The sequence below is a fragment of the Mirounga angustirostris genome, unplaced genomic scaffold, assembly GCF_029215605.1.
Source record: "Mirounga angustirostris isolate CCGP_5_RB_7025 unplaced genomic scaffold, mMirAng1.0.hap1 SCAF_5, whole genome shotgun sequence".
NCBI classification, from domain to species: domain Eukaryota; kingdom Metazoa; phylum Chordata; class Mammalia; order Carnivora; family Phocidae; genus Mirounga; species Mirounga angustirostris.
This window is the reverse complement of record NW_026991713.1, coordinates 179,481,131-179,506,283: the sequence shown is the minus strand read 5'-3', so window position 1 is coordinate 179,506,283 and position 25,153 is coordinate 179,481,131. Positions and strand designations below refer to the sequence as shown.

General features: G+C 51.1%; 1 protein-coding gene across 21 annotated transcripts in view; it reads right to left on the bottom strand.

Moving 5' to 3' along the window:
- CUNH7orf50 (chromosome unknown C7orf50 homolog) overlaps positions 1 to 24,049 on the bottom strand; it is a 152,363-nt gene extending 128,314 nt beyond the window's left edge. For 17 of the 21 annotated variants that reach the window (XM_064593459.1, XM_054507746.2, XM_064593463.1 and 14 more), the window contains exons 1-5: positions 23,908 to 24,049; positions 22,584 to 22,678; positions 21,622 to 21,716; positions 19,860 to 19,988; positions 15,887 to 16,038 (exon numbers count right to left, since the gene is read on the bottom strand). In XM_064593459.1, the coding sequence (XP_064449529.1) occupies positions 15,887 to 16,038; positions 19,860 to 19,988; positions 21,622 to 21,716; positions 22,584 to 22,638 (431 nt within the window). In that variant the 5' untranslated portion in view covers positions 22,639 to 22,678; positions 23,908 to 24,049. Of the gene's footprint in view, positions 1 to 1,096; positions 1,368 to 5,553; positions 5,778 to 12,608; positions 13,006 to 13,032; positions 15,068 to 15,886; positions 16,039 to 19,859; positions 19,989 to 21,621; positions 21,717 to 22,583; positions 22,679 to 23,907 lie in introns of those variants that run through there. The other 4 variants (XR_010412058.1, XM_064593474.1, XM_045875935.3 and 1 more) reach the window with 4 other exon arrangements.
- Between the last annotated feature and the right edge of the window lie 1,104 nt (positions 24,050 to 25,153).

Sequence of the window (25,153 nt, the reverse complement as noted above, 5' to 3'; positions counted from 1 at the left end):
CCTTGTTTGACCCAACAGCAGCATCTGACAGCTGATGCTCACTTCTCTCTCCACATTCTTTCTTTCTCTTGGCTTCCGAAACAGACCCCACAACCATCTGCTCTTCCTCCCACCCCCTCACCTCTCTGACCCTCGCACTAAAGGGCTCCAGTCTTCCAGCCGTTTCCTCTCCGCCTACATGCATTCGCTACGTGACCGCACCGTAGCTGTGCAGGAGCTCCAGACACCAGCTATCCACGGGTGGCCTCGAACTTCTCCCTGAACTGCACCAGTACGCTCTGTCACCTGCACCCTCACACATCATCTCAGACCCAAGGCGTCAGAGTCGACACTTCTGATCGCCCTCCACAAGCCCACCTTCCCGTGCACCTGTCCTCTCAACCGATGGCCACCCGGTGAAATACACATTTTAGCCCACGCTCGGACTGTGGCGCCCCACGACTCCGGTAGCCGTTCGCCCCGCTGGCCTTGTCTCTAAAGCACGTCCAGAGGGCAGTGCCTGCCTGTCACTCGCTGCGCCACTGCCGTCCGCCCACCTGCGCTTCTCAAGAGCCCCTCCAGTCCGTTTCCGACACAGCCGCAGGACGACTCGGAGAACGCCCAGGCTGGCTCTCGGGCATGCCGAGCCTCCCACTTCGCTCGGGGAGGAGTCCGCGGCCTCACCCAGGCCTGCGGGCGCGCGTGGCTGCCCGACGTCCCCCCGTCGCCCGCCCTCCTGCTGCTGCGCCCGGGCCCCCCCACCCCGGGTCTCTCCGCGCCGGGCTCCGCCTCATTCTCCCGCCAGCGGCCACCACCACCTTACTTATTCGTTCTGCCCGCTCAGAACGCAAGCGCCCCAGGTCGGCGTCGTTTCCGCCGCGAGCCCGCGGGCAGCCCGGGCCCGGGGCGGGCGGACGCGCGGGAGCCCACCGAACGCTTTAGCCAAGGGGCGGCTGTGGCGAAGGGAATGCCAGGCTCGGGGGCGCAGCCCGGGTGAGCCGGCGGCTCGGACCCGCGCGCCCTCTGCGGACTCCGCGGGTCCCTCCGGCCGAACGCCGGGGCCGCGCGCCCACGTGGGAGCCGCCCCGCGAACCGCGACCCCGCCGTCCGCGCCTACCTGCGCGTGGCCTGCGACGCGGGCTTCCGGCAGGCGCACGGCCCGGTACCACGGTCCCGCCCCCCGGAGCGGCGTCGCCCATTGGCCGAGGCCCGCCTCCGTCTGCCCGCCGCCCAATGGCATGCGGCGGCCGCGAGGGGGCGGGCCCAGGTGCGGACGCGGGCTGGCGGCGTCATCTCTGCGCGCTGCGGGTCCGCCGGGGGCCGCGGTTGCCTGGCAACGCCTGCTGGGGCTGCGGCGCCGTCCTCCGTCTCTGGCCGCTGGGGCCGGGGGCCCAGGCGGGCGGCCCGGGCGGTCTGGTTGGGCGCACCAGGTGCGTCTTAAGCAGAACTCATCTGTATGAACCGAAGATGCCGTAACGATAGAACTGTGCACAATGTTGAGCGCCGCACGGGTGGAGCCCCGGGAACGCTGTGTCGGCCTAGGGGTCGCTCGGGCGGCCCCACGTGGCTTTCAGGTGCCCGAGTGGGGTGACTGTCGCTGCCTCGGAGCATCTGGGGGGCGAGCGGCGCGAGCGGCGGGAGCAGGTGCAGCTCCGCGGCGCCTCCCCCTGCTTCCAGGCGCGAGGGTAGCTCGCCGCGCACGCAGGGGCTGCTCGGGTAACGCGCCACCTTCCCCCGCGCGCGGGCGACGATGCGGCTCCGGCCACGCCCCGGCCCCCCGCGCGCGCAGCTGTGAGAACGTCCAACCCTGCTGCTTTCAGGAGAGACCGTCCTGCCTTCAAACCGCCCCGACGGCCTCGTGGCCCCACGGAGAGGAGCTTTCCTCCCATAAGCTGAAACAGCGTATCATGCAATGTAAAAATATACAAATGAATGTATGATATATTGTTCAGGTTTGCCTTAAAAAAAAAAAAAGCTCTGATCATGTAGGAATGGGCAACTCAGGTCAGCCTCCCACTGAGAACAGCAAAAAAAGCTGGCCAAAATGTAATCGTTTAAAAATAATTCTGTTTTAGGGGCGCCTGGCTGCCTCAGTCTGTGGAAGATGCGAGTCTTGATCTTGGGGTCATGAATTTGAACCCCCCACTGGGTGTAGAGATTACTTAAAAATAAAAAACTTTAAAAGATAATTCTGTTTCATGCATCAGAGTGAAATATTCTGACGGGATAAAAGGAAACCCAAAGTACTAAGCCTGACATTTAGCAACATTTTCCACTCAGGGGTCAGTCGGTTCTGGAAGAGGCGGTAGGAAGGCTGAGAACCTGAACAGAGATTGACAGCTTGGTGGGCTAGAGCTGCTAAGGGGGAGGGTTCTTGTAAAGGTCCTATCTTTGAGCTGAGACCCTGAACAGCTACATTGTAAGACTGAATACCACCAAAGTAGACCAGCCTTGCAGGGACTTCATAAAATCCATATTCATCTCAATTTCTGAAACTGTATTCAGGTGATTCAGGGTTTATTGTTGGTGCTGCTAGCCTGCTCAAAGAAAAAAGGGTAAAATCTTCCCAGAAGAAAAGTAAAGTATCCTGTAGCGCAAATTATAATTGCTCATATATTATGTCCAGCACTCAATAGGAAAGGGCTGTGCACACAAGAAGACAACACAATGTGATAGAAAACCAAGAAAAAGATACCATTTTCACCATACAATGGACTGCTGCCACACTCACCCAAACTTGCAACTTCATGGGTCTGAAAATGTCCCATTCCCAATGGACAGCTCCAGTCACAGGCTAAGATGATGTCCATGGCCAGGTGCTCAATCTAAGGCCAGGTAGCACCCAGAGCTCCTTAGCATGGTATGTAATTCTCTGCAGCAGAGGACATGGCTTTGTGCCAAGCTCTAGGGGACGGTGCGAGGGACCACACACAGTCTCATCTACCATGTATGTACCTCTCTAGCTCTATTGGACCTTCCAAGTTATATGGCCCAAGTGCAGGACAGCTTATGCCACAAATTGGATCTGCTGCAGAGCCTTCCTTTGCTTTCGGCCTCATTCGACACCAACAGACTTCCAAGTTTCCCAATAAATGAATAGTGGTCATATTAAATATGGTCTATGCTGCCTCCCAAATCCAAAAGGCAGAAAATTGTATTTGTTTTCTATTTCTGCATAACAAATGAACACAAAATTTAGCAATTTAAAAAAATAAAACAATAAATTTAGCAGCTTCATGTCACAGTCTCGGGTCAGGAATATCAGCGTGGCTTAGCTCTGTGCCTCTGACTCATGGTCCCTCACAAAGCTGATGTCAAGGTGTTTTCCAGGGCTGTGGTTTCATCAGAAGGCTTGTCTGAGGGACAGTCCATTCCCAAGCTCACACGTGGCTATTGGAAGGATTCACTCCTCGAAGGTCACTGGGCTGAGGACCTCAGTTCTCACTGGCCATTGGTGAAAGGCCTCCCTGAGTTCCCTGTCACGGGGACCCCTGTAAGGGCAGCTCACATGGCAGCTCGCTTCCCTGGGGCAAGTGAGCAGGAGGGCGTACAAGAGGGAAGTCACAGGCTCTTTGAAACCACAGATTGTGTGATTCTGTTTACATGAAATGTCCACAACAGGCAAATCCAGAGACAGAAAGTAGATTAGTAGTTGCTGGGGGCCGGTGTTGTGGAGAGAATGGGGAATATTAATGGGTATGAGGTTTCCTTTTGGGACACTGAGAATGTTCTGGAACTAGATGGTGGTGATGATTGGACAACATTGCAAATGTACTGAGTGGTACTGAATTATTAACTTTAGGATGGTTAAAATGGTGAATTTTGTGGGGTTCTTATCATGAAAAAAGTGTGTCTGTTCCTCCATAAATGTGGTTATGTTATTCATGTCAAAAATGACTGTTTGGGCGCCTGGGTGGCTCAGTCGTTAAGCGCCTGCCTTCGGCTCCGGTCATGGTCCCAGGGTCCTGGGATCGAGTCCCAAATCGGGCTCCCTGCTCTGCGGGAGGCCTGCTTCTCCCTCTCCCACTCCCCCTGCTTGTGTTCCTGCTCTCGCTATGTCTCTGTCAAAAAAAATAAAATCTTAAAAAAAAAAAATGCGTTTGTTGGTGTCTGTGTGTCTCCAGTCATGGGGCTCCCCACCCCCAGCCACCTTGGCTGAACTTTGTTGAATACGTAAAACAATAACAGGAGTCCAAAAGTTAAGACTGCACAAGAGAGCATTCTCCTGCTCCCAACACTCCTGCCTCATTCCCACCCACCCAACCTCACGTAAGTAGCCAACTTCATTAGTTTCTGGTTTATCCTTTCTGAGCTTCTTCTAGCAAAAACAAGCAGATGTGTGGATATTTCTTTCTGCTCTTCCCTATACGGAAGGAAGCACTGCACACATCCCTCTGCACCACGCTCGTTCAAGCCTACAATCCATCCTGGAAATTTTCCATCAGTTTAGAGGCATCCTCTTATTCCTTCCCACAGCTTCACGGGGCCCCATGGGTGGACTTACTATGGCTCATTGAATCAATATCCACACACGAGCATTCAGTCTCCAGCTCCGCGATTGTAAACTGTGCTGCAATGAACAATCGTGCACATGTGTATTTTACTTGTTTCTGGTATACCTTCAGGGTAGACTCCTAATGGTGGGATTGCCAAATATACTTCTGCTGGGTATAGCCAGATTTTCCTCCGTAATGGCTGACACTTGGTATCCCCAATAGCAACGTGTGGACGTATCTCTTGCTTACAGCCTTGTCAATAGAATATGCCGCTCAAGTTTGGATTTCTGCTCATCTGAGAAACAGGACCTCAGTGTGGTCTTAATTTGCATCCCTCCTAACTCAAGTGAGTCATCTCTATATCCCAGGATCATCCTTACATACTCTTGTGTCACTTCATTCTTCACCCATCTTCCTATCTGGTTTCTGATCTTTTTTCCCCCTCAACGTGTACATTCTTTATGTATTAGAGATATCAACCTTTATCTGTGATGTATGTTGCAAACACCTTGTCCTCGTTTGTCACCTGTCCTTTGGTCTCGTGTATGCTGTTCTCTGCCATGCGACTGTGCTTTGCCACTATGAATGCTTTCCTTCATCCACCTGACTTTAGCATCATTGTGAGGAAGACTTTCCCACACCCAGTTTTGGAGAAAGTCACCCAAGTTTTCTTCCCATAACATGTTTGGTTTCATTTCTTACATTCACGTTTCTGATGGGAGTCCCTGCGTCTGTGTGATGTAAGGTATAGACCTAATGTTACCTTTCTCTAAATGGCTACCTAGTTGAACCAACACTGCTGTTCAAAAAACCCATCTTGGTTCCAGTGATTTGAGATACACCTTTTATTTATTTTTTTAATAAGATTTTATTATTTATTTATGTTTACGAGAGAGAGAGCACGAGTGGGGGAGGAAGGCAGAGGGAGAAGCAGACTCTCCACTGACCAGGGAGCCCGATGTGGGACTCGATCCCAGGACCCTGGGATCATGACCTGAGCTGAAGGCAGATGCTTAACGACTGAGCCACCCAGGCGCCTGAGATACACCTTTTATCACACCCGAGTTTCCACACGCACCTTTGTTTGTTTCAGGGTTTCCTGGTCCGTTTTACGGGCCCGTCTCTTGCTGTGCCATCGTGTACTGTTTTCCACATGAGGCTTTACAGTGCGCCATGAGACCAAGAGGGGCTTTCATTCCGTGTCTCCTTGGCTTTTCCTCCACGTGTAGTTTTCCATACGACTTGAGTGTCGACTTTTGTAGCTCCAGAAAAGCAGCTTGTTGGTATTTTTATTGGGATCCTCTTAGATTTAAATAGTTTAGGCAAGCCAAAAGTAATGGCAGACAACAGAAAAATCAGAAAAGACACAACTGTTCTAAGCCCTGAGCTCCACAGTCACACACTTTGCAAGGACACTTAGAAGGAAAATAGAAAACTTGGAAACGGCATGCCAAGTTTCCAAGTGGATTAATTCCTCTTACAAAGGCACTTGTCAAAACTGCTATCAAAAAAAAAAAAAAAAAAAGACTGAGGGAGAGAGATGATGAAGTTGGAAGTGGTTCTGACCATTAAAACAATAGCAACTGATATGTTTTTTAGGGAGTGGGAAACTTTCTGCTTTTTGGAGCTGAGTTGGTTTTTATGTTAAAGTGGCTATGTACCAAGTCTGTTTTTATGATCATTGTTGTCCAGGCTGTGTGTTGTTTTGCTATTTTTACTTTTTATTTATAAATAACTAAAAATAAGAATAAAGTAATAAATTGGTGGATATAATCTTAAAAAATTAAATTAATTCTGGTAAAATGGACATCTTTATGATGTTGTCTTCCAAGAACAAGGCCTGTCTCACTGGTTTGTGTCTACTCTTGTGTCTTTCGTGTTTTAAAGTTTTGTCCGCTCTAGAACTTGCAGAGATCTCGTTGGGTTTATTTCTGAGTATTTTATCATTATTGCCATTGTAAATGGGATTTTTCTCCTCCATTGTATCTTCAGATAGTTGTTTATGGCAATGAAGCCTATTGATGCCTGTGTGTTAGTTTTCTACCTTGTCACCTCTTGAAATTCTTGCGTTGTTGAGGAGCTACATACATTTTAAGATCTTACGGAAATTATGTCTCACGTCCTACTTTACTGAGCACGATGTTACATGGACCTGAGATACTACACTTGTCTCCCCTTTCCTAGAACTCAGTCTGGGCCCGGTGTCAGGTCTTCGTTCCCTCTCCTCCTCTCCCACTCGGTGATTTCATCTGTTGCCATGGCTTTCCATCCAACCATGTGCCAATGACTCTAAATCCTGTTTCTGATCTCAAACTCGCCCCCTGGACTTGCTTACCCACCTGCCTACCTGGCTTCTCTACACAGCAGTCCAGTAAATATCTCAAACAGAACACGCTCACAGCCCAACTCCGGATTCTTCCTTTCAAACCTTTTCCCCCTTGCTCACCGTGCTCTACCCACCCCCATCCTAAGTGCCATCAAGAAAAGCAAGGTGCTGTCCCCACTCCTCTCTGCCTGTCACCCTGTACATCTTGTTAACTTAACAGATGTTAAGTTAACAGACTTTCCACATCTCCCGCCCCCATCCATTTGAGGGCTCCACAACCTGGCACCCAGGTCACCCACTCTGTCCTCCTGATGCATTCTTCACTTCACAATGGCCAGAAATATCACTTTAGAATGTGGATCAGATCACTGTATTATTCATTTTGAGGGTAACATGTTTGTAATTTTTTTAATGTATTCTTTACGCCCAACATGGGCCCTGAACTCACAACCCTGAGATCAAGAGTCACATGTTCCACTGATGGAGCCAGCCTGGCGCCCCTGATGTTTGTAATTTTATTACTTCATTTTTTGTGTGTTTTTTTTTTTTTTTAAAGATTCATTTATTTTAGAGAGAGAGGGTGCACGTGAGCAGGGGAAGGGGCAGAGGGAGAGAACATCTCAAGCGGACTCTGCGCTGAGCGTTGACCCCAATGCGGGGCTTGATCTCAGGACCCCAGTATCATGACCTGAGCCAAAATCAAGAGTCAGTGCTTAACTGGCTGAGCCACCCAGGCGCCTGCATGTTTGTAATTTTAAAATTCCCTCAAGGATTCCTCAGCAACCTACGGCCTCGCAGCTACTCTCCGCATGTGCCAGGCGGGAGCCTGATACCTGTCTCATAACTAAACCATATAATAACACAATCATACAAATGACAACTTCAAAACAGGACAGCACAGCAAGTTTGTGTGTGTTCTCTGTCCACTGCTGCACAATCAACCTTTCGGCCACGTAAGAGGCAGTTCTACACATAATGGTTCAGGTATTCGCTAACATGATGGAGTTCATACTTTTAAAAGCACACGCATATTTAGGCAGATTTCACTACTCTTTGGATGACTGTAACAAACCAGGCAGTGTGAAATGTGGATAGTGGGGGAGGTTGTGGGGGCGGCCTGTACATGGGATGTGCTTTCTGCTCAATTTTGCTGAGCAGAAGCCTAAAACTGCTCTAAAAAATCAGTTTATCAAGTAAAAAAAGGTCAAATCACAAATGATCCTGCTCTAGGCTTATAGCTGAAATAAGTAACCATCAGGAAACATGACGATTCTGCTCCGTCACCGTATGTTGCAGCAGGAATTCGAACCAGGCACACCAAGCCCAACTCCTGCCAAACACTTCTGAGCACCCCCCATGGGTCTCTGGTCTCAGTTCAGTAAAACTGCTTTCCTGATTTGCAACAACTTTCCCAATTTAGCAAAAACTACAGTGACACCGTTGTCTTCACTTGTCGTTCTTCCTACAAACTCCATCTTACCCTTGGATGCTGAGATGGATTCCAGGACGTGGTGCATCTGACCCTGTCCACTGCTAAGGTTACCACGGCCTCCAGCTGAGCAGGTTCCCCGCACATACACACCACCATGGCCGAGTTCCAGGCTCTGAACAAGTCTGAAAACCGTGCAAGGGACAGCACCCTCCATGAGACACGGGTGTGTCACGGCGGGGAGGTGGGTGGGAGGGCATGTGGCGCAACAGACCAGAGAGTCAGCCTGCGGCCAGTGCTCTGTGGTTGGCAGCACCAGGCAGCACCAGAGGACCTGCCTGCGGTGGGAGGCGAATGACACAAACACTCAGCCAAATGACAGCCATGATTTCACAGCTGGGCACCGCGTATGCACCAACAGCTGGTCGCTCAATACAGAGAACCTGACCTTTTCCCTGGCGTTCCGTAAGCTTTCTGAGTGCTATGGAAGCCGCGGCCCTTCTCAGTGCTCTCGTTCTCCAGGGAACGTTCACGGGAAAGCAGGCAGGGAGACACTGCCCACAGATACTCTTAATGCACTTCCTTTCTTCTTAAGATTGAGCCAAAGCGAAGCTTTCTGCACAAGTAACTTTACTTCAGTTCAGAATGAGCACATCTACAGAATGTAAAATTAACCAACCGCTCTGCCTGTTGGCATGTTTTATTGTTTTTTGTTTTGTTGTGGTTTTTTTTTACTAAAGGCCATTTTAAAAGGTTGCTTTTGTAGTATTTATTCCAAGAAAATCTTAGCTGGTGGTAGATTCTAAGAAGAAGATCTCATCACCTACAACTGGAGTGTGTATAAACTCTACAACTGTGGGTTTGGGTAGAGCTCCTCCTAACGTCCTAATGAGAGGCAGGGAGCGAAGGACACACTGGGAAAAAAATTTAGAAACCAACAGCAAACAACCTCCTGCCACAGCCAGACACTCTCCCCGCCCCCCCCCCTTGCACTTTCTACAGTCTCTACCGCAATCGCGAGTCTTTACATCATTTCAGGAAAATACAGCAAAGCAGATCAACACCTACCTGGGGAAAGTTCCCGGCAGACCAACTGGAGAAGTCGGACCGGTTTCCCGCAGCATGTTCCCTGGAACACACCACCACTGCCTCAGGACCTCTGCAATACTGGATGAATGCCAGACACCCTGACTCTCAGGCCGGAAGCTTGGAGAACCAAGGCCATTTCAGCCACTGACCTATTTCAGAGCCTATCTTTTGACTTTGGTCTTGGGCTTATTGCAAAGAAGGAACATGGAAGGTTGACTGAAAAATACATTTAAAATACCCCCAGTCCCTCCGATCACGGATGACCTACAAACGCTGATGTGGGGCTGATGGCTAGTATGTCCACTCTCCCTGTGAGACACACAACCACCATTCCCATCAGCCCTCATTGCCATCCAGACGGAAGGCCTCTGGTGATGTCTGGTGAGCGTGGGACGCTGGGGCTTGCACACCACTGGGCACGCAACGGCCAGTCCGGCTGCGGACTAGAGGCCGGACACCAGGAATGACGGGCAGCCTGGCTCTGGGCCTTGCCCAGGAACAGCTGGCTAGTGCCAGCCCAAGGCCAACTCAGGAGAAGCAGGAAGGCAACCCGGGCAGGGAGAGGTGCTACCTCAAGTGGCGCTTGTCACCTGATTGTGGGTCCGGGTGCCAAGACAGGAGACCTGGCACACCCATGTGGCATCTGTCCCAGCCAGCAAATGTCCAGCTTATACATCGGCTGTCACTACCCACACAGCCACAAATCCAAATTCCCTAGGACAAGGTAGGGGTGACACCCTCAAAAGGTTGGCGTTTACGCCCACTTGTCCAGGAGAGTAGGGGGTGGTGGGTTCGCAGGCTGGGCAGAGGCCCCGGGACAGAGCGTGAACGCTGGAGTGCCCATGTTCCTCTCAACAAAGCTTCGGGTTTCCATCTGAGACATCCAACATGAGCTTCCAAGGACCCTCTACCCTGGGGACGCTCAACAGCTGGGAACACACACAGGATGCCCATGGCACCTGTTAACAGAACGCCACTCATGCCCAATTACACCTCTGGCTGCCGTTTGCGGATCAGTACAGCCAACAGGTTACTCGGCTCGTTCCAGATCACTCCTCAAATGGCCGAGCAAACGCAGTCCCATCCTGCAACTCGGAAGCTCCTTCCACCGCCTGGTGCTTCTCAAACATTTCCACAGAAGCACCCCAACAGATAAGGAAAGTGAACCCCTCCCTACTCTGGACAGATGAACACAGAGCACAAAACTGTGTTACATTTTTCTCAAAAATGCATGCAAACTTTTAACACTAAAAAAATGTAATGTGCTGGGACACCTGGGTGGCTCGGTTGGTGAAGCGTCTGCCTTCGGCTCAGGTCATGATCTCAGGGTCCTGGGATGGGGTCCTGCATCAGGCTCCCTGCTCAGCGGGGAGCCTCCCTCTCTCTCTGCCGCTCCCCCTGCTTGGGCTCTCTGACAAATCCTTTTAAAAATGTAATGTGCTAATATTAATATCAGCGCTTCCCATGAAAACTTGTACACTTGGGGCTTCTCCATCTTTTGGCCGCAAACTTTTGGTGTGTCATGAGCAGCTCAGGGGCACCTACACGAGCAGACTCCCTTATCTTAAAGCCTTCAAATGAATGGCTCTCAGAAGAAGATGCTCAACTTTGCTAATTAAAGACATACTCTAGTATGGTGACACCATGTTTTCATCAGATTAGGAAAAAATTAAATAGGCAGTTGCTGAGGTCTTGGTAAAACTGATGATGTTGCTAGGACTTTTAGGACAGCAATTTGGCACCTTTTTTTTTTAAGATTTTTTTTTTTTTAAAGATTTTATTTATTTATTTGAGACAGAATAAGAGAGAGAGAGCACATGAGGGGGGGGAGGGTCAGAGGAAGAAGCAGGCTCCCTGCCGAGCAGGGAGCCCGATGCGGGACTCGATCCCAGGTCCCTGGGATCATGACCTGAGCCGAAGGCAGATGCTTAACCGACTGAGCCACCCAGGCGCCCCAACTTAGCACCTTCTATCAAAGCATAAACATACATCCTCTTCAGCACAGTGACGCTACCACCAGGAAACCTCTAACAGACTGCCCACAGCCTGGCGCAAAGATTGAGACCCGGCCAGTATCTGGCCAGACCATGCCACTGTGGGAGGACGTGCATGGTGGGCAGGAGGTACCCCAGGACCTTGGTACCTGTGGATGACAGAGCTGCCAGCCGGGACACTGAGCAGTGAGTCAGTGCTGTGGAGCACGGCAAGGAGCCGGGCACTTCTACCTTCCCAAGCTTTCACGTCCCTTGGGGCCCCCGACCGCCTACTGACACAGCGCTGGAGGGAAGATAGAGAGCTCTGAGTACAGCCACCCCCCCTTGTCCACGTTTCAGTGCCCACGGTCCCCACAGTCTAGCAGCTGACGACCCCCCTCCTGACACAGCCTCAGGTCAACGGTGGACTAACACTCCATCACAGGCCTTCATCTCACTAGGAAGGCATTTGATCATCTCACGCCATTGCAAGAAGCGGGGAGTGCAGAACAGTAGGAATTCTGAGGGAGACAGACACCACACTCGCGTAACTTTTATCGCAGTATGTTGTTAGGGGAAAACCTCGGAGACCCCAGGGTCGGTTCCAGACCACAATAAAGCAAACGTCTCCGTAAAGGCAGTCAAGTGATCTTCCTGGTTTTCAGTGCACATAAAAGCTGTTTATGCCATCCTGTAGTCGTTAAAGTGTGCAACATTATGTCTAAAAACCAATGCACGGACCTTAATTAAGATACTTCATTGAGGGGCGCCTGGGTGGCTCAGTCGTTAAGCGTCTGCCTTCGGCTCAGGTCATGATCTCAGGGGTCCTGGGATCAAGCCCCGCATCGGGCTCCCTGCTCCGCGGGAAGCCTGCTTCTCTCTCCCTCTCCCCCCTGCTTGTGTTCCCTCTCTCGCTGTCTCTCTCTCTCTCTCAAATAAATAAATAAAATCTTTAAAAAAAAAAAAAAGATACTTCATTGATACGAAATGCTTTCATCGAGCTGTGAGTCATAATCCCTGATGACAGATCACCATGACAAATAATCAGGAAGTCTGAGATATTTCAAGAATTACCAAAACATGACAGAGACACACAGCGGCTGTTGGAGAACCGGCACCGCAGACGTGTTCAACGCAGAGCTGCCACAAAGCCTCAGTTGGTAAGAACAGCGATCTGGGAAGCACAGGGCAGCAGGCAGCGCGCGGTGTGCCTGGGTAACTGCAGCTGGCCTTTGACCAGCTGGAGCTCACCTTACTGTGCCCAAGGCATAAAATTAGGTCCTACCACAGGTCTGCACAGGGAAAACCATACATACCTACAGTCCAGTGCCATCCACGGGGGTCTTGGAACGTACCCGGGCTAAGAGGGGACCACTGTACTGTGCCCAAACGTTCTAATCAAATCCGAAGACAGAAGCATGAGCACTCATAAGCTGACCATGCTCTTCCTGATACGATGTGGGTTTCTGTCCTTTAGTTTGGATGACCAAGAACAGCACCATCCAACAAAACTATAATGCCAGCCAGGCGCCTGGGTGGCTGTCAGTTCAGCATCTGCCTTCGGCTCAGGTCATGATCCCAGAGTCCGGGGATCGAGTCCGCATCAGGCTCCCTGCTCGGCGGGCAATCTGCTTCTCCTTCTCCCTTGGCTCTTCCTCCGACTCGTGCGTGCGTGCATACACACACACACACACACACACACACGCTTGGTCTCTCTCAAACAAAACAAAAAAACCCCCGAAACCGTTAAAAAAAAAAAAAATGCCAGCCAGCTACCTGTTTCTAAAGTTTCTAGTAGCCACAGTTAAAACACAAACAGGTAAGATTAACTTTATTGCTTTATTTAATCCATCATATCCAAAATATTAGCGTTCAACATGTAAGTAACAACTTTAACAACGACATACTTTATTGGTATTGTCTTCAAAGCTCAGTGTTTTTGATTCTCAATTTGGGTATTAAATTTCCATGAGAAAGGGCTGACCTTTATTTAAAATTTACAGTTGAAACAAGACTCACATACCATACTGAAGAGTTTTCTAAAAAGTGCATCAAGTTACTTGCCTTTAAGTTAAATAGAACTATGGGCGCCTGGGTGGCTCAGTTGGTTAAGCGACTGCCTTCGGCTCAGGTCATGATCCTGGAGTCCCTAGATCGAGTCCCGCATCGGGCTCCCTGCTCGGCGGGGAGTCTGCTTCTCCCTCTGACCCTCCCCCCTCTCATGTGCTCTCTCTCTCTCATTCTCTCTCTCTCAAATAAATAAATAAAATCTTTAAAAAAAAAAAAAAGTTAAATACAACTAAAAATTCAACCCCAGTTGGGCCGACTGCATTTCCCGTGCTCATAAACTGTGGCTAGTGACTACGTACTGGGCAGCAGGGGTGCAGAGAAGTGATTTGTCCAAGTGGGGTCCCCAGACCCACAGCATCAGCATCAGCTGGGAACTTGCTAGAAGTGCAAATTCTCAAGGCCCCCCCAGACCCACAGAACCAGAAAACTCTGGGAGGGGAGCCCTCCACACAATTATGAGCACTGGTCCAGAACAAACACCACCAACTAAGACAGCCCACAGAAATAGTTTTGATCACCTATTTGTGGAATGGAAACTGAATAGAAGCCCCTCCCCGCATTGTGTTTTGAGGCTCTGACACCAGGAATAATCGCCTGGATTTTATTAATCCAGGAGCAAGGGGAGGTCTGGATGTACAGGTGGATGACCAGTGGGTTAAGATCAGGACGCAACTCAAATGACATTTTGCTTCATGTTTCCCAATGCCCAGGGTCACAGGACATGGGGCGCTCTCACAGACCGAGGCCGTCAGGGTAGGCCCAGCACTTGCATCTGTATGGCCACAGGGCTGTTCTCTCAGTAGAAAAGGGACTGTGTGTGTGCAGGGGCTGCCTCTGAACAAGGGCCCTTAGGAAGGCAGGCCCACAGCCTCCCCCCTTCCTGGGCTCAGGTGCCTGTCAGAAGCCCCAAGATGAAGACCGAGTGCAATCAGCTGTGTGCTTGTGTAAGTGACTGAGGCTTCCAGAACCCTGGGTTCTTACTCAGGCCAGGGCAGAGCTGCCCTCTGAAGGATCTGAGTGTGCCAGATCAATCTTTACGTCACTTTATTTGGGGGGCAGGAGGGAGTAGCTTAGCCTAACTTAGAATATCAATATCCCTGTTTATTTTGCCAAAATTTGTACATGTTACTGGAAAATTTTTAACGGCATTTCCGACTGTTTGCCACGAGAAGCACAAAGGCCACAGAGCACAAGTACCGCTACCACGCTAAACACAAAACAAGCTAACGTGCCAGCGCAGCTGGTACGGTCGCATCATCTCTTTACTTTCCACCGGACAGAGAACCAAAGAATAGTTTATTGTTTTAGGTCTGTCTTGATTAACCAGGAGCAACTGATCACATAAGAGCTCTAGGCCAAATACGGTTATTTCAGAACCACCTATAAAAATGTTACTGCTAGATACGCTCCGTGCTGGACTGAACTGCGTTGGTAATTCGGGCTCGAGAAAGCTCACATCCAGACCTTCTCTCACCCTTCTTTACAACTAAGCCAACAGAGGAGCAAATAACTTCAACCGGTCAGTTATTAACTGCACTGCAATGACTCTTCAATGCTCGTCACTCGGACAAGAACCACTTGGTACAAAGCACCTGTCTTTGGGCATGCCCTCTGGACCCACACCTGAGTCGCTGAGCCAGCCAGCTGGCGGGCAGTGTTTAACGCTCCCGACGGCTTGGGTTCAGAGGCTCTGGCAGCTGCACACCTACACAGAAAGGCCAGACCAACAGTCATCGACCCCTTCATCGGCTCACCTGGAGAGCTGTGCGCGCAGCAAACCCTCTGCCTGGTTCAGGCCCAGACAACACAAGAAACTACCAGTAACTGAAAGGTAAATTTACGCCTCCACTTCCATTCAACGGCCGGTTCAGGCAAACGTTCTGACCGGAGAAGGGTGCTCTCGGTTATACCACTTGTGAATGGGTTGAACTGTGTCCCCACAAAATTATAGACTAAAAGTCTTAAACACTCAGAGCCTCAGAATGTGACATTTGGAAGTAAGGTTGTCACAGATGCAAGTAGCTGAAACGCGCTCAGATTGGGGAAGGACAGGACCCTAATCCAGTATGACCGTGTCCTCATAAAAAGGGGACATTTGGACACAGACACACAAGGAAAACGCAGGTGATGAAAGACACAGAGGATGGGCGGGGGGGGGGGGGGGGGGGAGACGCCCACAGCCAAGGGACGCCCAGAGCCTCTGGGAGGAGCCAGCCCGCCACACCCCATCTTGGACTTGTGCTTCCCGAGCAGGGAGACTGTGAACTCCTCCTGCTGGAGCCACCCAGGCCTCGGTACTTGGTTCTGGCAGCCCCTGGAAACAGCACAACTGGAATCGAACTTCAATTTAGGGTCCAATTTTAATTTAGATTACATTCAGCCAAACTCCTACAAAAAATATTTCACCTCAACAACTTAGCTCGGTACAAGGCTCAAAGTTGCCCCATCCCCACCACGGGGGTCAGGCGCGCCCACTGATGTCACGGTACGTGAGCCACACGCCAGAGCCGGCCTCTCTTCTCACCTGGCTGCGCCGACGGGGCGGCCCCCGTGCTTGCAGCTGTGATCCAGAGGGTGTCTATGCTGAATGCAGAAACTGCCACGGCACTGGTCACAGGCCACCTGCAGCATCTCTTTCTTCTTGCACCCCTCTTTCGAGCACCGGTACATAAAAAGCTGAGAAAGCAAGAGTTGCTTCAGTAAGCAATTATTTAACAAACCCCTAATAAAAAAAAAATGTTGGTAGTCTTAAGATTTTTTATTTACTTATTTGAGAGAGAGAGAGAGAATGAGAGAGAGAGAGCACATGAGAGGGGAGAGGGTTGGGAGGGTCAGAGGGAGAAGCAGACTCCCTGCCGAGCAGGGAGCCCGATGTGGGACTCGATCCCAGGATTCCAGGGTCATGACCTGAGCCGAAGGCAGTCGCCCAACCAACCGAGCCACCCAGGCGCCCCAAGACTACCAACATTTAAACTAGAAATGGTTCTTAGCTACAAGGAATGAAGATTCCAAGATTTCATTCAAACATCTGCCAGGTAAACAGGTGAATACTGAGGAGACTGGAAAGTTTTAACAAATAAACACAAAAGCAGCACCTTAAATTGGGGACTCATGTGAGACAACTGGAGGCCTTCTCAGCCAAAAAAAAACCTCTGCAGAATCCAGGGGAGTGGGGACCAGGGACATGGAAAGGACGCCAAGCCTGTGACATCATGTCCAGTCCCACAGAAGACAGCTGGCTCCAGGGGCTCTGGGGACATTCCAGGGAGCTGAAGTACCTATAGTTCCTATACCTGTTCTGTTATTGGGGTTTTGGGGTGTTTTTATTTGCCGGGGGCAATAAGGGTGGGGTGAAGGAGTGATATAAATTCCCAGGTACTGCTGACTCTGTGAAGTAAGGATGTTGGTCAAAAGGTACCCACCTAGAAGCCCGAGGGCAGTACTCCGGCAAAAACGGGCAGGCAGGGACTGCCTTCAGCAACCACAGCATGTGCTCACAGCACAGGGATGCAGGGTGCCTGCCCAGGAGAGCAAAGGAGGGTATGCCCGCCCTGGGGTACGGGGGTGGGGAGAGGGGACGGGCTTGGGTCACAAATCCTGGGTGAGCCAAGAACGAGGAAGACCTTGTCAATTCAGGAGGAAAGCATGCCAAGTGCAGCTGTGATCTTATATAGAGGCAGGGAGGTTTATAGAAGAACTTTAGAAAGACTGGAGGGCGCACAGCAAGAGTGGGGTAAAGAGAATGGGGTTATGGAGGGGGACTGGGGTTGGCTGGTTAATAAAGGGTTTTGGGGGCTAGGCATCCAGAGCTTATTCTCTCATGTTGGAGGCTGAAAGCAGCAAGCACGAGTTAATAAGACTTATGCTTATTTACTGAAACTGTTGTGTGCTTAATGTAACACGACCAGGTAGTTCATAACTATAAACCAGGATCCATGACTGGAAACTGGGATTTGGGCCTGACAAAAGCCAATTTCCTGGAGACAAGCTCCTTCAAAGCCCATGCGCTTATTTTGGAGAGCAACAAGACAGGAAAAAAAAGGAGCAGGGCATCTCGGAAAAATAACCTGAGTATCCTGGTAGGGCCTTCGGGAAGGGCAAGCCACAGAGCTGGTCGAGGCCAAACCCCAGGAAGGCCTGAGTGGCGCTGAGAATCTGCGGTCCAAGGGGAGAGGGGCACACGTTACGTGCCATCCACTGAGGGCAAGCTCAGTTCGAGTCTCCTTGGACTGCTGGCTAAGGAAGAACAACTGAACACGTACTGGATGACTCCTGAAATACAATGCAAATGACAGGAAGCAGATTCTCTAAAAAGCCCACAAGGGCCAAGAATAAGGGGGGGGGGGGGGACCAAACAGCTGCAAGATTTTAGGGGAAAAAAAAAAAAAGCACACAAACAAGTAATACTGAACCTGACAGATACAAGAAAGCCAAATTGTAAGCTGGTGGGGAAGGTCAAGCAGCATGACTATTCATGAAACAAAATCCCCAAAGGCTCACAAATCAGCCGTAGCAGCAGCTCAGGGTGCCGTGGGACTACAACAGGAGAAGTGGTGCGAGTCTGAGAAATAGACCTGCAGAGCTGCACCTGACCCCAGCAGAAGACACACGCTTGGCAGAGGGTCTGAGAGAGGCTGCTGGCGTGGGAGGTGTAGCAATGGGCAGGACGAACACAAGAAACATGGGAGGGGCACTCAGAAGGCAGTAAGGATTTCACGCTCCCTTCAGAGGGGATGCAAGAGCTCTCTCCACCTGGTTCCACAATCCTGGAAGCCAGAGCGTGCTCTCCAAGCAGGGAGCAGAACACCTTCTCGGGGGAATCTGATTAGCCCAAGAGAAAGACCTGAAATCACAGCACAGAAGGTGGACTGGGCAGATGACCTGCAGCAAAGGCGAGAGTCCACACTGCCCCCACCATGCTGCAGACTGGGAGATGAAGACGACGTTCACTGTGACGCAGAAAAAACATCCTGGACACAGAATTCACAGGGAAAGAAAACTTATGGAGGAACAAAAGGAGACCTATCCAGGAGGTCCAACACCCAAGAGACAGGAGTCTAGAGAAAATCGAAGAATCCAAGATGGCATTCCAGATGGAAACACTGGAGTTTCCAGTTTAGAAGGGTCCACTGCCTACCTAGCATGACAGATGAAGACGGATCCACACCAGGAACAGTAAATGTGAAGCTTCCAAACTCGGGGAAGGGGCTGGGGTGGGGAGGAGTGGGGTGGGGAGAGAGCCTCCAACCTGCCAGACAGAAAACTGGTCCCACAAAGGACCATGTAGAACAGCTGGGAAATTCTCTAAAGCCACAGCAGAAACGAGAAAATGAACCAGCGCCTGCAAATATTCAAACAAAGATCTGAAAGCCAGGCTGCTATCCCCAGGCAGCTAAGCAAGGAGAAACAGAGAACGAAGACCCAGCGAGATACATGACCTCCCATTTATCTTCCATGGTCCTTCCTAGGGAGCAAGTGGGGCAGAGGCCTCCCCACAAATAAGGGAAAACTAAGAAAGAAAAACACAAGACACAGGAGACTAGGGACCCCTGGTAAGAGAGATAGATGCAGGAAACTAGGATCTAGCATAAGAAAAATGCAGAGGGAATCTCTCAGCTGTGGAGACCTGTAACACCAGCCCAAGAGCCACCTCTGCTGGGAGGGCGGGGGTGGCAAGAGATGTGGCCACGTAGGAATGGGGGGGAGGGGAACTCCATGCTCAGCCCACGGGGTGGTAAACAGGTAATGCCCAAAACTACAGGGGAATAAGACAAACTCGAGAGACAATACACACACTTGGAAAAAAAGGAAGTACCCCAAACAAACAAGACTAAGAGTTGAAAGCACCTGCTGTGGAGAACAGGTGCCTACTGTTTTTCCTAACATGATTTACTCCAAATGAACAAATGTAGAGCTTTCACAAAGATACTAAAGCTACAAAAGCAAGAATACTGAATGTTCAAATTCTATGTATCTTTTTACATTTTCCTAGGAGGAGCTTAGGAAAAGTGCACATTAACAGAATGGTTCTAGGGGCGCCTGGGTGGCTCAGTTGGTTAAGCGACTGCCTTCGGCTCAGGTCATGATCCCAGGGTCCTGGGATCGAGCCCCGCATCGGGATCCCTGCTCCTTGGGGAGCCTGCTTCTCCCTCTCCCTCTGCCTGCCGCTCCCCCTGCTTGTGCTCTCTCTATCAAATAAATAAAATCTTTAAAAAAAACCTAGAATGGTTCTAGAAACCACATTAACTCTCCATCTGGAGAGAAAAACCTAAGAATCCTATAAGGGAAGCAAATCCTAATACAGACTCTAATATTCAAGAGTATGTTCATGTAACTTTAAGAACCTAAGCCATCACAACATGGGAAAACACTGACACATCACTAAGGTTTTATTTTTGTACACAGTTGACTAGGACTACAGATCATACTTAGATAATCGGCCTTTTCCACCCTACGGAAAAACCCACATTCACAGAGTAAACGTAATTTGTCCTTACCTTCTCTTTCTTCCGAGGATGGTAGTTACAGTCTCGATCAATGTGCTCACCAACCACCACATCTGGTATCTCTCCCTTTTTTACTGGGACAGGGTTGTTACAAAGTGGGCACACTGGGACCTGAACATCCTAAAAATAATGATAGAAGATGATATTCCAGATTCAATCAAAACTCACAAAAGAAAAGGTACGACAGCACAGTGCACTGAAAACCACATAAGGTACACACACCGATCTTCCGACCGCTCATTAGAAGGGGACGCTGTTAACACAAAGGATTAACAGTAAGGCAACCCTACAGATTCAGGAGAGGTGGAATCCAGGGGAATGTAAACATGACAGACTATTAACCAACTGTAGAAATGACCCTGAGACGACCAGTAAAAGGCAGCCAAAGAAAGAAGCCGATGACATTGATCTGGTCTCAGGGCAGCAGGGCTGTCTGTCCAGCACCATCTCGGTGAGTGGTGAAGAAGCCCGAATCCCTCAGAATGGAGAGAAAGAAGAAAACACTAGCCATAAAGACCCTCCAGTTCCCTTTAACTGCCAACAGCCTATCTGGTTCTTTTGTGGCTTTCACACGCAAGGAGATTCACTCACCTGACAGAGCACACGGCTAGGCTGAGCTCTCAGGTACCTAATGACCCAAGACCGTGGGGGCTCTGGAGGGAAGAACAAAGCACCCAGCAGCTGCATGCCCAGCAGTTAAAAAACCTCAGAGCTAAGGCAGGAGCTAAGGAAATTTAGCTCACGAAGAAAACAGAGGTGACAACTGACATCCAAACAGTTAATCAAAGAATTATGGGGCCTACCGTCTGTAGGGGCTGAGCTGAAGGGTCACCCAGAAGCACTCCCTCAGTTGACAAGTCCGCCATATTGAGAAGTAAAGCATTACTAATGATCTCTAGCCACACTCTCCCTATCTAGAGACATGGGGAGGTCAAGCCAACAAATAAACTGGGTAATGCGGCCTAGTCATCGGGGCCTGGTAAATGAGTCACCCTCCCCCGCCCTCCATGATGACCTAGAAAATCCTGGCCAACACTAACGAAAGCATGTAACAATGCTAAGTCATCCAGGTTTCTAACTGCCATCCTACGGAAGCAGCAGTACAGACACAAAGAAGTCACTAAAATAACCTCTGAACCACCGGAAACAAAATGAATACAGGGCCACCTGCAAAGTCAGTAACAGAGGTATCACACCTTTGGACTCACACATGCTGGTTTTCTTAGAGTCCTCTTCATCTTCCCATTTTTACTAGGTACTATTTGCCACTAAATAGGATCCCAAGGCTGCAAAGTTACCCAGATAAGCCTTTTTAATACCTCCCAGATTAGATACCTTGTCAACAATTAAACTGTTTCTTGCGCTTCACAAAGATACTGCTATGTTTTTTCTCGACATAACGAATCAAAGGACCAGAATATTTTAACATGCAAAGTAAGCTTTGAAGGTTTGGATACAACAATTTGACTTCAAGAGCCCCTAAAAATGAAACCAGTTGCTTTAGAGCTGTGCCATCCAGAACTCCCTGTGATGGTGGAAACGTGCCACATCTGCACTGTCCAATACAGTACTTACTGGCCACATGTGGCTGCTGAACACCTGAAATGTGGCTGGTGCAACTGAGAAGCTGGATTTCAAGTCTCATTTCATTTTAATGCATTTATTAGCTATATGTGGCTAATGTCTACTATTTGGACAGCACAGCTTTGGAGAGTGAAAAATAGACTCTTTGGAATGAAGTATGATAAATTACCTTCTTGAATGCAAAGGGACATTTATGTGCAGCACAAGTAAAATGGTCTTTACAGAAATCTTGTTTACATGCATCACATTTTAAGGGAAGAAAATCTAGAACAAAAAAACAATAGCATTTTAAAGATCAGGACAAAAAGAATTACAGAGCACATTAAACAGGTATTTACCTACACTGAGTTCTTTACGCCTATCAAATGTATCCTTGAGGTACCACATGTGAGAAAAAAATTGGGGATCACGAATTTCACAATGCCAGCAATACTGAAGAATCTATAAAGCTATGTTTTCTTTTCAAGATTTTATTTCTTTCTTTTAGAGAGAGGCTGCGGGCGGTAGGGGGAGGGCACAGAGAGAAATTTAAGCAGACTCCCTGCTTAGCTCAGGAGCCCAATGCAGGGCTCCATCTCACAACCCCGAGCCAAAAACCAAGAGTCGGACGCTTAACCAACTGAGCCACCTAGGCACCCCTGTAAAGTTCTCTTTTCAAAAGACACCCATCCCATGTAGTATCACAAATATTTAAGCAGCACGCTTGTCTCCACTTGGCCTTGGCCCTGGTACCTGGCCTTCAGTAGATGCTGAATAACAGGGCTGAACAGAACCTGCACCTCAGGCCAGCCTCCCAACACTGAAAGGCCAGCCGAGCCAAGACCCAGAGAACAGCTAATTAACAAAACGGCTAGTTCTCCCCGACTAAACAGCTAACAAAACACACCTTTTCTAACATTCTCTTAAAAGCACTTACCTAGGGCACCTGGGTGGCTCAGGTGGTTAAGCCACTGCCTTCGGCTCAGGTCACGATCCTGGAGTCCCGGGATCGAATCCCGCATCAGGCTCCCTGCTTGGCGGGGAGACTGCTTCTCCCTCTGACTCTCCCCCTTCTCATGCTCTATCTCATTCTCTCTCTCAAATAAATAAATAAAATCTTTTAAAAAAAAATAAATAAATAAAAGCACTTACCTAGCTGTTTGCAAGTTTTTTCTGAACAATGCTTCCCCAAATCAGGGAACTCCATTATGAGGAAGTGTCCAAAACACAGATGGCAGATGGATCACCTACAAGAATTAAAATAGTTATGGGTGCCTGGGCGGCTCAGGTCATGATCCTGGAGTCCCGGGATAGAGTCCCGCATCGGGCTCCCTGCTCAGCGGGGGGTCTGCTTCTCCCTCTGCCCTCTTCCCTCTCGTGCTGTCTCTCATTCTCTCTCAAATAAATAAAATCTTTAAAAAAATAAAATAAAAAAAGAATTAAAATAGTTAGGAAAGGTACGATGGCCATAATTTCCGTCCCGAGAGTTCATAACCTACCGCTAAGAAAATAAACATGTTCTGTGGGAAGCATTCAATGCCCAAGTCATCCTGGGCCCCTGCAGAGCACTAAAGCATCACAAATTCTTGCTGCCTTTCAGCAAAAGGAGCTTGAGTACAAGTACCAGCTCCTTCAGGATCCATTATGACAGCGACTGTTTCTTGGTCCTTTAATTTCCTACTTGAAAAAGCTCACCCAGAATTCAGGTTTGAGTAAAACCATTCTGACTCACGTTGACAGGGTCTTCCCATATCCAACTTACACAAAGGTCTGCAAAAAGTTGGGCCACGATTTCATGGAATGAGTACACTTGTTGACATACACAAAACCCTTACGAGGCACTAAATCACGTTAGTTGACGACACTATCCCCAAGAGCTCCGGCTCGTCCCTCCGGTTCTCAACTCCCTCATGCATGGAGTTCTACTTGCACCTTGCTCCCTAAGGACAATCAACCTGGAGTTGAGGAGGGAGAGGAGCAAGCGCTTAACTCACGGCGCAAACCAGGTGGACGTGGGCTGAAGCTACTCTGGAGGGAACTTGAGCCCTTCCAGGACCCAGCACCCCCAACACGCTCGCGAGGTCCCTCCCAGGGGTCAGGTCCTGAGGGTCCACTCCGCGGAGGCTCTGCCATGCTGTCCCCAGCCCCCCCCGCTCCTCCCCTCGGGTCACGGTGCAGTCACTTCCTCCAACGGGGCCTTCGCCCCGACCGTCACAGCTGCCCTACCCCCTCAAAGGGCTCTTAATTCCCGTCCCCGCACCCACTCACTGCGGCCCCAACCGCAGGCGGGCTCTCCACGGCCCGCGCCCGGAGCGCAGGACCGCGGCGGGGGCGCCCGTGGCCGTCTCGTCGGGCCCAGCCCTGGACACGGCAGCGGTGAGAGCCCACGGTCGGGGGCTCGTTCGGCCGGCACCTGAAGCCCTCCGCGGCGTGCGGATCGGCCCCCGCGCCCGTCCCCCGTCCCCCGTCCCCGGACCTGGCTGTCGTCGGGCGCCCGGGCGGCTGCGGAGGCGAGCGGGAGGCGGCGGGATGTCCCTCCCGGCGGCCACCCACAAGGGACAAGACCAAAAGGCTGGGGAAAGCGGGATCCGCGGGAGAGCGCGGGAGAGCGCGGCATCGCGTACCGCCGCTTCCCCAGCCATTTATGCCCGGCCTCGGTTCAAAGAGCCGCCGCGACTCGCGTGCGCCCGGCGCGCTCCGATGACGTCAGCGCCGGCCGGCCAATCCCGCCCCCGCCGCGGCCCCGTCGGCCCGCCCCCTCCTCGCTCCTCCGCCTCCCTTCTCGAACAGTCCGGCCCCTTCTCGGAGCCGCTGAGTCACGGTGAGGCGGCGCCGCGCAGGCGCGCTCGGCCGGTTGCGCGGCGCGGGAAAGCTGAGTCACGGCGGCGAGGCGGCGGCCGTTCGGCGGCCGTGTGGAGGGGCGGCCTCCCTGGGAGCCGCCACTGAGAGGCTCCGAGCCCGCGCCGTAGAGGTGCCACCGCGAGGTACGGAGCCGGCACGGCCGGGCGGCGTGGGCGCGGGGGGCGCCCCGAGTGGGAGAGGGGGGCCTGACCGGGGGGGAGAGGACGCCTTCCGCCTCGACGGAGAGCTTGCCTGTCCTCGCCTCGTGGGCTCCCCGGTGCTGCCGCGTCCCTCACGGGTCCCCTCAGCGCGGTCCCCTCCCCACGTCTCCTCACCGTGTCCTCTGTGTCCCTTCGCCGGCTCCCCTCACTGGGTCCCCTCATCATGTCCCTTCGCCGGCTCCCCTCACCACGCCCCCTCCCCGCGTCCCCTCACTGTGTTCCTTCACCGGGTCCCCTCACCGGGTCCCCTCCCCACATCTCCTCCCCGCGTCCTCTGACCGCGTCCCCTTTCCACGACCCCTCCCCGCGTCTCCTCCCCACGTCCCCTCATGGGTCCCCTCCCTGCCTCTCCTCACCTCGTCCCCTTTCTGCACCTCCTCGCTGCGTCGCTTTACCGTGTCCCCTTGGCAGTTCGGCCGCACTCCTGCCCCCGCCAAACGTGTGCGCGGGTGGCTTTGGTCCGAGCGTGTTACTTTGTGAGGTCCCAGCAAACCGAATGGGCAGGTGCTCTGCGGGGACCTGGTCACGGTCGCCTCAGGTCGCCCCCAGCAGTCACCCCCTAACCTTTCTTCACGTGTGTTTCTGTTTAAAGACAACTTGCCCTGATACGTTGTTGGTTTGTTCACACTGAACTCGGGCCGGCAGTGCCTACGTCCTGTC